Genomic DNA, 13,729 nt, shown 5'->3' on the forward strand with positions numbered 1-13,729 from the left:
CATTTAAATATCCCCTCCCCAAAATGACTATGAATTGAGTAATCTGCATTGGTACGGACGTTTTTTTTACTAAATCAGAACTGCATAGCAACGCATTTCCTGAAAAGTACGGCAAACAGGTTGTGAGGAAACTCATGACTTGTGCATGTAAACGCCACCAATGTTAAGACTTCCAAGCCCCTTAATTAAATGTCTGAGTTGTTTATTTCTGGGTGGTAACTTCATTGGGTGAGATCAAACAGCACCTGTGACTACATAGGCTACTGTATGAATACATTGTTACAATTTCATATGACATTAGCTAACAGAACAGTACAACCTAAAATTAGATAACTAGCCTTGTAATCTTGAATTAGAAATGTCAATATCCTGAGATCATTTATGTTCTAATCTCAAAACAACACATTTAAATGTTATGTCCTTGTGGCCTTAACTCTTGTCTATAAAATGCTTTGACATGAATTGCTCTTTTTAGAAAAAAACAATCAAAGTTTGCAAACCTCCCCACCCACCCTAAAAAAAAAACTAACAAAAAAGGATCCACAGCACGTAACAAGCTTACACTAAGACAACAGAATTCAAATATTTAACCTAGCCAGCAACAGTTTGTAAACTGGATTAGATTTCACCAAGCCTGTATTAAAAACCACACATGCAATAGTCCTTGCCCTACTTAAAATCATTGTTACTTTCTAGGTTGGCATGAGCCATCCTAAATATCTATGCCGTTATATAAAACAGGTCTCTGGGATGAAATTACACCTGTTCTTCGTGAATCTCTTTGATATTCGAAACTTGTGAGTTAGCAGCCAATTTTTTCCCTAACAATACAGACTGATCTTTAAACAAACAAAAATGCATTTATAATGGAGATGTCTTTATACTTAAGACTTTTCCCGCAAAACTAATGTGTATTCTTTGCCAAAAAAGGATCAGATTATAATTTTTTTCACCGGAAATCTTTTAGGTTTACTGGTAATACAGAATGTACTTTTGTCCTACCAGCATAAAAAATGATCTGCCTTAGATAACACATGATTATAATTTAATTTGGGTTTTAACCCAACATTTTTGAAAAAAAGTTGTTTTCATCCACATCGCTGAATTTGGGGACCCTGCACCCTAATTAAGATAAACTGTGCTGAAAAGTTTTAACTAGGTTATCATATACAAATTTAAAAGAACTATCCTTGAAATCTACAAAAAAACAATAAAAAAAAAAATAACAAACAAACACAACTAGCAGTAAAAGGGGGTTAAAAATAAAAATCTTGAGATGCAAACACAAAAAAAGAAAATGAAAAAAGACAAGCCACTGGTTCATAGATAAACACTAGAGATAATTGAGGGTGGTCCTAAAACCCTCTAAGGCGGTCCACTGATGATATCCTTGTTTCAATCAGTGCTTTTATGGCCATATGGCTATTGTGCAATAGCTCTGTTAGCTACTTCTTTTTTATACTGTATATAATGCACATGCTTTTAAAAATGGACTCTTTTGAAGGCACAGGGTATCACTAACCATATTACCCACTACGCAGACCTCCAATGTACGCAAGAGTAAACACAGCTCACCTTTCCTTTGTATCAAGCAAAGTTATTTGCATAATTATATTAACGAGAAATTAGTATTTTGTCCATCATGTATATGTAGTTTAAAATAAACCATCAAAATATGTTGATGAGTTTACCCTTGTATCAGCTATTAAGCATGTACTGTAACAACATAGTAGCTAGTGGTATTCACCTCAGCATACATTTAAAAAGTATCTACCAAAGATCATCTACCGTTGAACACAGACTGACATTTGCAGGGCATACGTTAACAATACTGGAACACTTTCAAAAAAGACAACAAAGGAAGTTAAATGTACAAAAAGGAAAATCACTTGATTAAATCACTTGCACTGTTTCAGATTCATGTCAATTATTAATCTTGAGCCTTAGTGTTGGATTTGCCCCTGAAACTGCCACAGTATCTGTCACTCAACACAGAATCTCAGGTAGCTATTAAAACCCTTTGAGGGACCATATAGTTAAGAGTGGGTTTGACTGTAGTTTTGGCCACATTTCACTTGTGCAGTTTAAAAAAATAATAATAATAATAATAATTATTAAGGTATAGTAATCCGCTGTTTAAAGAAGACATGTCGCACCAGTTATCTTCATTTATATTTTTAAAGCTGAGATGAATAGTTAAATTTTGAAGGACACTATAAATTCACATTATCTGTAACATGACACATGGTCCTAATAACTTAACAGTAACTGGTCACAGCAAATGTATTACAAAAATCCAGGAAATAGATACACCAGCAAATGTCTACTTGGCATGGTTCTGCTCAAGACCACTGAGGGAGTTAACCAAAAATGATACTGCATGGAAAGGGCAGCAGTGTGGAGTAGTTGTTAGGGCTCTGGACTCTTGACCGGAGGGTCGTGGGTTCAATCCTAGGTGGGGGACACTGCTGCTGTACTCTTGAGCAAGGTACTTTACCTAGATTGCTCCCGTAAAAACCCAACTGTATAAATGGGTAATTGTATGTAAAAATAATGTGATATCTTGTAACAATTGTAAGTTGCCCTGGATAAGGGTGTCTGCCAAGAAATACATAATAATAATAATAATAATAATACGAGCTGTAGTTCGTCTCCCTTCTTAACCTGTCTTGGTGGTAGATAAAATCCAAATTCTGTGTGCCGCCTTAGCCAAGGGTTAAAAATACAATAAAGCCTTTTATTATTATTAATAAAAATTATTTTACCCTGAGTTTTTCCCCAATTTAGAATGTCCAATAATCTTCCCCTCACTGCAGCATTTCCCCACACAGCTCAGGGGACCCTATGATTCAGTGGGCATCATCCGATCCCACAACCAAGCCAACTTCCTCTTTCACCCAGGAACTCGAGAGCGGATGTCAGGGAGCTAACAGCCTCTGGAGGACAAAGGACAGCCCTGCAGGTGTCCGCTCTTGAGCTCACTGGGTGCCTGGTCAGCAGCATTTGCTGTAGTGCGATGAGGAGAAACAGTCTCTGTCGGTTTTACCTCCCTAACCCACAGGAGCACCAAGACCAATACGATGCTCCCTACAGAATATCCAGGAGCTACTTCTCACAGCCAGGATGTGAACCTGTGCTGTATTACTCACCCTGCACACCACACGACTGCATTTTTACCAGATGAGCCATTCAGGGACTCAAAACTGGAATACATTTTGACATGCTGGAAAAGAAAATACCTCAAAAGTGTATAATTATCCATGCCTGGGCGCTGTGGACAGGACACTCTTTGCAGACCGTTTTTCTTCAAACAGTCCATACTTGAAGAGTTTTACTCCAACAAAACTAATCCTTCCCCAAGGTAGTTCACCAAAGTAGGTCAGCAAATTAATTTTTACAAAGTTTCTTTTAGCAATGTGACAGGGAGGACCCTGTCTTCTGGTTCAACTGCGCTGCAGCTCAGTTCTGGCTTCCCAGAACTGAGCTGATTCGGAAGAGAGAACTAGTGCACAAAACACTTACACTCCAAGACGGTGCTCGTGAAGGCATCACTCCGCCAAGGCCGCCAGTAAGAGGCCAGAGTCACCGGGAGGACGCCGGGACAGTACAGGGAGGGTTTCATAGGGTAGGTTCCTGGAGCGGGATGTCTCTTTTAGTGAGGCTAGTGCTTGTCGTGTGGGGCAAGCTTTTATTTTTAGCTTTGTTTTCTTTTCTTTATTAAATCTGGCGCTACGATTACCATTGTTGGTACCCTAGCATTGGGGCCTGTGTTGTAATTAAATTTGTGTGCCTGTGTGGCGTGTCAACACCCACTGATCTGTTTCTGATTCAGTATTATTCAGTGACGACTAAGGCTACGATTTTGTCACGGAGGTTAGGCACTTCCTTTATTTCCTTACAAATACAAATATGCGAGTATCTGTAAATTGTTTGGTTGTGTCAGCGAATGAGATTTGTATTTTGTAGCTGAGCGAGCATGTAAATAAACACAGATCATGTTACTGTAAACTCTCAGTTGTGTCCTTCACATACATACAGCTCTTGTTCATTTATTTTTTTAAACAAAAAAGTAGGCTTGCATCTTCAAAAAATATTAATACTTACATTTGATTTCTTGATACAATGTAGCGTATCCAAGTAGTCTGTTGAAAATAAATACTCACTTTCTCTAAAACTAAACATTACTAAACAAAATACTTCAGACTACCGTCCCTAAAGTCGATCAACCTTAAGAATAGTCCTATTATTTTTCATTGTAAAATGCATATTAAGTATACTGCGTGAATACACACGTCTCGTGGGTATGATACATCTGCAGTAAAATACTTGATTACATAACGGAGATTCAAATTTTAATGAATACAGTCCTTGAATTACAGGGTATAACTGGACAGTACTCTTACTGTATGTACTGTAATAGAATTTCTGAAAGTGTTCAACTAGTTTGTCATTTATAGTTTTTCTAGGTACAGTATTTTACAGTAACTACCTCTATATACCAGCACACAATATTATCCGGCACACTTTTCTGGTCCCCTGCGATGCTCTGTTAGGCAGGCTATACACTTACACTATTGTATGCTACAAATTCTGTAACAGTTTTACAAATGCTCGCTTGTTGAGTTACAGCAAGTTATAAGAAAAATATCTCATACAAACACGTTTAGCTGAGATGATAATTTAGTGCTCATAGATATAAGTTAGTGTTTATAGATTATCTATTTTATTTAAAAATTGGAACTTTCCAACTGTAGGCTATCAAAAAAAAAAAGTAATTATTTTTTCTATTCTTTTTTTGCACATAACTTAAATATAGGAAGACACACATTAAACATTTTTTTAACACTTTTTCTGTTGCCCCTAAATGCATTTAATACCTAGGTCAGCAACATAATGTATAACATAACAGAATTAATTAAGAAAAAACAATCATTACAACCTGCAGTAGGCCTACAAGGTTATTTCTTGGCATATTTTATATATATAGTATTCACTTGTCCCCAGTAACAGAAACCGGTATGGCAGCACACTCCGGTAGATCCTTTAAAATACTCGGCATCTCATTAAAACCAATCTTTATTGATATCCATTCATTTTATTGGTATCGATTTATTTATTAAATCCAAAAACAATTACACAGATGGATCAGTCGGATGTGACGGTCCTGGGCCGGTGTGGTAACCCTCTGCCTTCCAGGACGTGGCCTGTCCCTCACAGAGCCGGTTTCCTGGTTTCTCTGGACTAGTCTGCTCATTGTTGAAGCAGAACATCTCATTCTCTGGGCAACTTCTCTCACAGACAGAACGCCTTCAATCATGCCGATAGCAACCAGACGATCTTCATTACTCAAGCGGGGCATGGTCATATCTTTCACTGTTCTTGCATTAATTAAAATCATGTCTTTTCAAATGGCTAACTCAAATACCAAACACTAAGCACCTGGCATTTTAATGAAAGCACAAGACTCGAGCTCAGTGTTGAGAAACAAGAATACCTATAACCTACTGAGAATACTAACTCAGGAGTAAATGAATCAATTTGAAATATTACAACTGCTTTTGGCATAACGGCCTTCTGAGAATTGCCCCATTGTTTCATGTGAGTGCCCTCCTCTTTCTTTTACTCCTAAACTGCTGTAAACTTAAAAGAGGCATCAGGAGTTAAGATTAGGATTTTCTTTTTTTTTGCCTAGGGTTTTGGTCAGGGCTGGAGAAAGTGAAAAATGTTATTGACCTTAAAGGTAAGGTAACATTTACTGAGATAATAAACTTACATCCACTAAGAAACATTAGGGACCTAAGTTACATGACCTAGAAAACCAAATGGTGTTTGCCTCGAGGGGTTCTGCGAAACACATGCCAAGCTAAAACGGAAGCAGCTGCACCTTACTTGAAAGAATGATCTTGAACTCGCAGGTACTGTTATTGGGAAACTGTTTATGTTTAGGGCTCTATGAAATCCGCGTTGCGGAGAACACAGACGGAGTCGTAGAAATCAGAAAAAAAAACAAGGACATTATACTACAAAATCAGCTTAAATAAACAATATGTATGCATATATTTTAAAAAATTACATTGAAATAGCACAGTGTTTGTATGACAAGAGGCTTCTAGAAACACACATCATGGGAACACATGAAAAAACTATTTTTGCACCTCTCAGCCACCATACACGACCATGATTTTAACTGTAAAAAAGTGCTGCCTCTTCACTTGCTAGCTACCATTATTGCTTGGGGGAAAACGACTACCTATAAGTTATTCTGAGCAGATAGTACTGTAGAATGTAGTGTCTAGTTGCTGCATTTTCTCCAAAGTTCTCAGGGAGATATTTCTAATTATTAAATTAGAATAAATCAAAATATTTAGGCTTTAATTTACATTGTTTGTCATTAATTATTAATGAAAACATTAAATCTATTTTGAAATGTTATAGTTCAGCTTGTGTTTCTATTACATTGTGCCAATTTGTACCCTTTTTTCTAAAAGCACTTTGATTAAAACCTTTAGAAAGTTTTTTTTTTTTTTTGTCATATTTCTTCATGCATTTCTAGCTTCATCACTGCTGTCAAGGTATCCAAAACAAATATAAAAAACAAACTAACTAAAAAATTACGTATTTTTAAAATCAAAAAATCTGAAATCAGGAAAAAATAAATCCGAAAATTCAAAATAATTTCATAGGGCCCTATATATTGGACAGTCCATTACCCCGATCCCATGAAGCATATTGTACTGTACATATAAAGCCCACTGCACACAGCCCGACAAGCCATCCCGACTCATCTCATCTGAGTATGCACAGATTCTGCGATCAGTTGTGCTCAGTTTTGGTTTGATGTCACAATTGAGTTTTTATCCGACTGGGTGTCGCACACTGCTAAGACTGAATTAGACGGACCACAACTAGATCCTGGTGATTACTATGTATGCAGATTTAATTAATACTGCCCTGTACACATTTTTGTATTAACTTAGCCCAACATAGCGACCATCATATTACGCATGGCATCGTATGCTGATTAGAAGGCGAAGATAGCGCTCAGCCTATTAATTAATTGTCCATTTACACCGTGCAAACATTTCAGGCAGTGTTTGACTTTTTGTATAGCTTGTCTACTACACTTTAGCCTGTGGTAAATAAAATCCAACCTGTTGATTTTTTATTTGACTTTGGCGGGTTTTTTTTTCTCAGCGTGTGGATCTAGGGGCTTGTGATTTGTGATCTATTGGAGATCGACACACCGGTTACTTCTGTTTTAGTGCAGTAAGAAAATATAGGCTGCCAGTAGATTGATAATAAAAAGGTAAATTGATAATTTACCTTTGATTAGTAAACACCTAAAAAAACCTATTCAAATGAGCACATATCTGATATTTTTTAATTCAGGACACTCAGAGCAATTCAAGACTAATCTATTTTTACCTGTGGAACTAAAGCTGTCAATATTCTGCCATCTTGTGACAAGTTACATGACAAGCTACGTCACTTAAACCTGCTTCACCATTGGTTGACACCCTTATGACTAATCGGTCTCAGTCAGTCTTGGCGGCAACCGCTGCACACAGACAGACTGATCACATCTGAATGAAACTGAGTCTGAAAAAGATTCAACATGTTCAATCTTCAAATCTGAAGACATCCCGACTGAAATCTGCATAATCTTAGTTTAAAGGGCACGCACACTGATACGATTCATCCAAACTCTGTACGGCCAGTTGAGATGAAATGAGTCGGGATGGCTTGAGTCGGGCTGTGTGCGGCAGGCTTAAGAAATATGCAGAGAATCACATTTGCACTTACTTGTTCATTCAAATCGTGAGGGTCTTCCATGGAGCTTTTGAGCATCCCCTCTTGATCAGTTACCCAAGCAGAATTCTAAAAAGGAAGGACAAATAAACCCATTAGCTGCTGAGAAATACTTGGCTGAAGAGCCTCCAGAATATTTACCTTTGTTTTGTGGAATGGAAACAAGTAAAATGTTTTGAGTATCACATCTCCACCTAATGCTTAAAAAAATAACAGATCTAAGAAAATAAATACCGTAAGGCGTACAAGGTTAATGGAAGCAGCTGTTTAGATAGACAACAGTGTAGCTCTTGGGAGAAAGATGGTTGCAGAATATAAAGCAAGAAACACTTAATACTTGTTTAATGGTAACCTCCTTGCCATTAGGAGTCCAGAAGAAAAAGGTTCTTATTCAATTACCTTATTATAGTCCGTCTCTGAGGCCTGGTACATTCCTTCAGGATTATGTGAAACAGGCAGTGCTTATAGAATGGGCACTCGCTTTGTTATTTCAAATAAAATCAACAAACTGATTATTGTGCTGTTTAAGTATATAGGGATGGAGATATAGCAATAAGTTACATCTGAAGTAGGATTTTCCTTAAAAACACCACTCTTCTTTACATGTAACACACGTCTTTATATACTGATGCTGTAATTATGCCAGCTATTATAAAATATGAAATCCATTTTAAGTATCACCGACACCTATAGGGGTCTGACAATGCCTTAAACCCAAGAAGAAAAAAGAGTAGTGTTGTATAAAATGTCACCTGTTGGATTGGAACTGTCTTAAATGCACAACTACAGCAGTTTCTCCAGGAAAAGAAATGCTGTCTGAGATTAAAAACTTTCCTCTGAACTGATAGTAACCTTTGTGATTAGCCTCTTCACAGTCTTGCTCATCTGAATTATACCCAACAAAAAGGGAGCTGCTAAGTACCCCATAGCAACACTAGCAGAGTTACAGCTGAGGCCTTGACATTTATTAGCTAACACAGAACATGATCTAAATAGCTAAATATCTGAAAGCAGCTTGACATAGTGAGATAAAAAGACTGCTCCAAAAGCCTAAAACAAAACTGACTGATACATTTATTCTAAAGATAAAAGATTTCTGCATCAGTGCCACATTGAATTTATTTGTATTGTTTGTAGATCCAATATATAGAAATTAACAGATTCAAGTGCTATCCATTCAGCACCACTGAATCGCATGCCAGATATTTCAAAATACGTTTTGTAGGATGCAGACCAGATAACATGTAGGATTCTTCTTCATAAACAAGTTTGCTTCAGTTTGTCTATTTTTAAAATAATTATTTGCCACCCAAGCGTAATTCTTGTGAAAGTTTAGCAGTTTACATGGTATTGAGCACAGTGAAAATTAATTCAAGTAATAGCAACACAGCTATCTCATGCTATCTGAACACTGACAACAACTGAGTCAATTTCATGTGTCAATCTCTTTACAGTGGTAGACTGCAAGAGGCCAGTGAGCTCTTTCCAATGCTGGCTGTGGAGCATTGATATATATATATATATATATATATATATATATATATATATATATATATATAAACATAATGAAACGTGCATAAAAATAATCATTATATGATTTCTTAATATGATCTTAAACTTTGTAATAATAGTGATAGAACTATACTGAAATTTCTGTTACTTTCTAAGATCTATTGTAACTAACTTATCTTCCAATGCGAGTCTTAATTTCTGCATCACCCCTTTTAAAGCTAATTTTAAACTAAAATTGATGGCAAAGAAATATTATACCTACTGTAGATAGAGAGACGTGATTAATTTTCTTTTGCGTAATCCGTAACCTTCCTGAAGACAATCAAAGCCTAATCTTGTACAATTCTTTTATTTGATCTTTTACTGGCAATTGTGCATTGAAATCTAGTTAGCAGATCTGGTGGTAACACAGTTTGTATATGGTAGCAAGCATAGATGGAAACTTGTTGAATGTCAGACAAGCCACAACTGAAAGTCTTCAACCCCAAACATGTATCTTATAATTTATTCTTAAAAAATCAAGTATGATTTAGAAATTAAATAATATTGCAACTACTACAGACATCTTCTCTGTTTAATCTAATTGAGAGAAAGTAAACATACATTTGCAAAACTTAAAGACTCCTAGTAATCCAACATCAATTAAAAAAATGTCTTCTTTGTCAAACTGACCCTATATCCTATTCCTTTTGCCAACTTGCCATTTCAAACATTTACTACCAAGGCAGAACCTAAACTTAGGTTTAAGTACTTTAGCAGCCCTACCAACGAGAACAGCTGCAGGAACTATGTAAAATAAACACAGTCTATTCTTGAAACACTAAGAACAGCACTTTATTAATACTGATGTTCATTTGTCACATCAACAGAACCTAGAAAAAATAAGACACAACATGCAATGTTTGAGAAAAGAGCAGCTAATTAATACTATTTTAATTAAGTGCCTAACTGAAATAATTCAGGTGTGGATATTGGTACAGGCTAAGCTATTGCTAACGTTTCTACTCCTAACAGGTAGCAGTTTGTTATAATTTATAGTGAACCATGAAGGTAATTCATTTGGGAAAGTACATAAAATATTTTTCAACTAAACATGATTTTAATCTCTGTAGTTTTTTGCCAAGCACATGCATGTGGTGGCTCTAGGCCTATATTAAACACCAATTTAGACACCTGAATAACTCAACCAGAGCAATGGTATTTATTTTTAAAATAGCAATAATTAAAATGCCATCTTTATATTTTGTCCAAGCACACGTTAAAGTTGTCTATAAATATTGTCTAGTTTATTATTGAAGACAGCATCAAAATAGTTGTAATGCTAATTTACTTAAAGCAATGTTAATGTTTGCTTTAAAAACATTGTTGCATGTAAACACTATTTGTGTAACTTTAGGCCCTACAATATGATTTTTTTTTGTGTTATTATTTGTATTATTCTTTTTAGAAATAACCTTGTAGGCTTACTGCAGGTTGTAATGATTTTTATTTTTTCTTAATTAATTCAAGGTAGTAATACCAGGTAAGTCTTACTGGGATACATCATGCCGTATTATATATATATATATATATATATATATATATATATATATATATATATATAATCTCATCAACACATTTTAAAGAAATGTTGTTGAAATGTTATTTCACTAAATGTATTCAATACAATGTATCACATCTCCATTTCCATAAGCGTGTTTACTGAAATACATATTTGTTTGCATTGAATACAATACAAAAGCATACACAAAAGCAACAGTGCATGATAATGCATGCATGGTCACACTTATTAAGCAAACAGAAAGAACCATATTTGGTTGATTTGTGTCATTTATAATTATAATTAATGCTTATTATAAAAAGATAAAATAAAATAAAATAAAACATTATGTGTAAATAATTGTCTTCCACGTAGTGAAATGAATACCGCACTGCTACGCACGAAAAACTAATTGAATTATGTTGTAATTAAGATCGTATTGGTTATCCACAACATGATTTTAAGTATTTATTTATTTTTACTCGGATTCCAGCGTATCCTCAAGAATATACGCGGTTACCCGTTACACCCATTGGTAATTCAGCTAAAACCAAAAAATCCGTCACTGTTTTGTTGTAGCAATAATATTTGCCGTTTGGCAGTCCATTGAAACCAGTGTGTTCTGAAAAAAAATAACTGTTAAGTATGAGTCCTTAATGTGAAATCCAACCGGTATGTTTTCTTAGGTATCAGATTTTTGAAGTGTCTGTAATGACAGAAAGACAGGCTATTAGCCAAGAGCCCACTGGGGTTGAACAGAGTGATCTTACTGTGCAAAAGAATCCTGCTTTCTCTTAACATATCGAATTAAACACAAACTCCACGTGGAACCGGGCTAAAATCAAAACACAAACCCTGTTTATTATTATTTTTTAAATCCTCAAAATAAACATATAAATATGTGGAGGTCCATTATTAATGATGTTCGTCTTTCCGGCAATTTATGTAAAGGTACCTGTGATAATATCGTATTTAATATAATACAAAGCATAGTACAGAAATACATTTGTATACTGCATAATGCTATCATTTGCTGTTGTTACACAGGAAAACAACTTGAAACAGCTTTTTTTTAATCGAAAAAAGGCAACCTGTAGTTTTACATGTTTAATATTGAATTTATGCCCTGATTGACATTTTGAAATAGCCGAAATAAATATTTTAAAGTATTTCATTCTATGACAAATCCGACGTCAGCAACAGCATGGTTTATATGTATCTGCGATCTTAAAAAAAAATAGGAACAACTAAATTAATCTTGGATTTGATTTGATAAATTACAATAAAAAACACCATTGTCCTTAAACTGTATTATAAAATATAGCCAAATGTACAGTGTTATAAATTATAAATAAATCATCAAACTTGTCTTTAAATAAAATACAATTGAATCTATTCTTGCTCACAAGCAATTTGTTTTCCAAACAGTGCTAACTGACTAAATGTAAAATTACACACTAGAAAGGAACTGAAAATGCTACAATTAACTTAAGTCAAACTAAGTTAGACCCCTCTGGCTGAGCATTGCTGCGTCTGATGCCTAACACAGATTCATCGCTTAGTAGTGTATTTGATTTTGAAACTGAGATATAAATGCCATGCACACACACTATGCGTCTATTGCCCCGTTTACAATGTCTCATGCTTAATTCTCAAAACTTCTGAATTAATTTCACTGGAAATATTACATTTGTTGGCTACTTGAATGCACTTCTAACAAGTTAAACACAGGACTACATACCCTGTTTTCGGAGCAACAGCATCCAGTTTCCAGATCTTCAAATAAAACGTTGGTCTTGTTTTCAGTCTCTCGGTTTACTTATTTATTCTGTCTTTAATACTACGCAAATACACAGTGGTTTGCTCTACTTTAATACAGTTTATCCTCTCGCGCGGTCAGATGTCCACAGCTTTCCTCGGTTTTCCGAGAACTATGGGTATTAAATAAAATACAATAATATTACCAGCCTGGATAATTGTGACGATCTTTTCTTCGCTTAAGAAGTTAATCAATATTTTTTTTAAAAAGTGTGTCGAAACATACTACCTAAAGCAGTTCATTCTCTCAGTTCCCGAGCACAAGCGCAGCAGCAGCCTGAATCAGAGACCCCAGCGCATGCGCGACATCTGCCATGTGGAACCCACTTGGCTGAATCTCAAACACAAACTGGGAACACAGGGAAGGGCTGGGGATTCCAAAATGAATGTATTATTAATAGTTGAGTAGGCTAGAGCCATTAAGACTAGGTTTGTTTATTTTGATCCAGTTCTGGAATACAACCTCCAGTGTTGAAAACTACAGGAATATCCATGTGTTTTAACTCACCCGCAGACCGTTTATAGTGACTTTTGAGGCTGTACACAAATGGTTGCATATTATGGTCCAGGTAGAGGGGGATGGCTACAACAACAACAACAACAACAACAACAACAACAACAACAACAACAACAACAACAACAACAATAATAATAATAATAATAATAATAATAATAAGCAACAAACATCCAGTTGTTAGCTGGGTAAATGAATACAATAAACTCTGGGTAAATGGAAGCTGTTTCTCTGTCCATATGACTGTCCTTATGAAGTCATGGTCTCTGTCAATCATCATATCAGATTTGATTAACTTTGGAGTTTGTGATCTGCCCTAGGCAGATTTGTACAACATCACGGCATATTTAAAATAAAGTCTGCGGTAAAAAAAAAAAAAGAATTTCAGTAATATCAAGTCTTTTAACTTACAACATATCCACTATTCTCATGAAGAGTAATGAGTCTTGGATTCAGCCTCACTCTTTCTGGAACTGCAGGACATGGGTAACCATTCTGTTGGTGGTGCACTCTAATAAAAAAGGGTTCATTAAGGT

At 35.4% G+C, this 13,729-nt stretch overlaps 1 protein-coding gene across 18 annotated transcripts in view; it reads right to left on the reverse strand.

Annotated features, from left to right (window-relative positions):
* eya4 (EYA transcriptional coactivator and phosphatase 4) overlaps positions 1-13,030 on the reverse strand; it is a 111,292-nt gene extending 98,262 nt beyond the window's left edge. For 16 of the 18 annotated variants that reach the window (XM_034016971.3, XM_034016974.3, XM_034016966.3 and 13 more), the window contains exons 1-2: positions 12,603-13,030; positions 7,804-7,878 (exon numbers count right to left, since the gene is read on the reverse strand). In XM_034016971.3, coding sequence (XP_033872862.1) covers positions 7,804-7,848 — 45 coding nt within the window. In that variant the 5' untranslated portion in view covers positions 7,849-7,878; positions 12,603-13,030. The remainder of the gene's footprint in view (positions 1-7,803; positions 7,879-12,602) is intronic. The other 2 variants (XM_059025198.1, XM_059025199.1) reach the window with 2 other exon arrangements.
* Positions 13,031-13,729: the final 699 nt, after the last annotated feature.

Source organism: Acipenser ruthenus, chromosome 6, assembly GCF_902713425.1.
Source record: "Acipenser ruthenus chromosome 6, fAciRut3.2 maternal haplotype, whole genome shotgun sequence".
Classification (NCBI taxonomy): Eukaryota; Metazoa; Chordata; class Actinopteri; order Acipenseriformes; family Acipenseridae; genus Acipenser; species Acipenser ruthenus.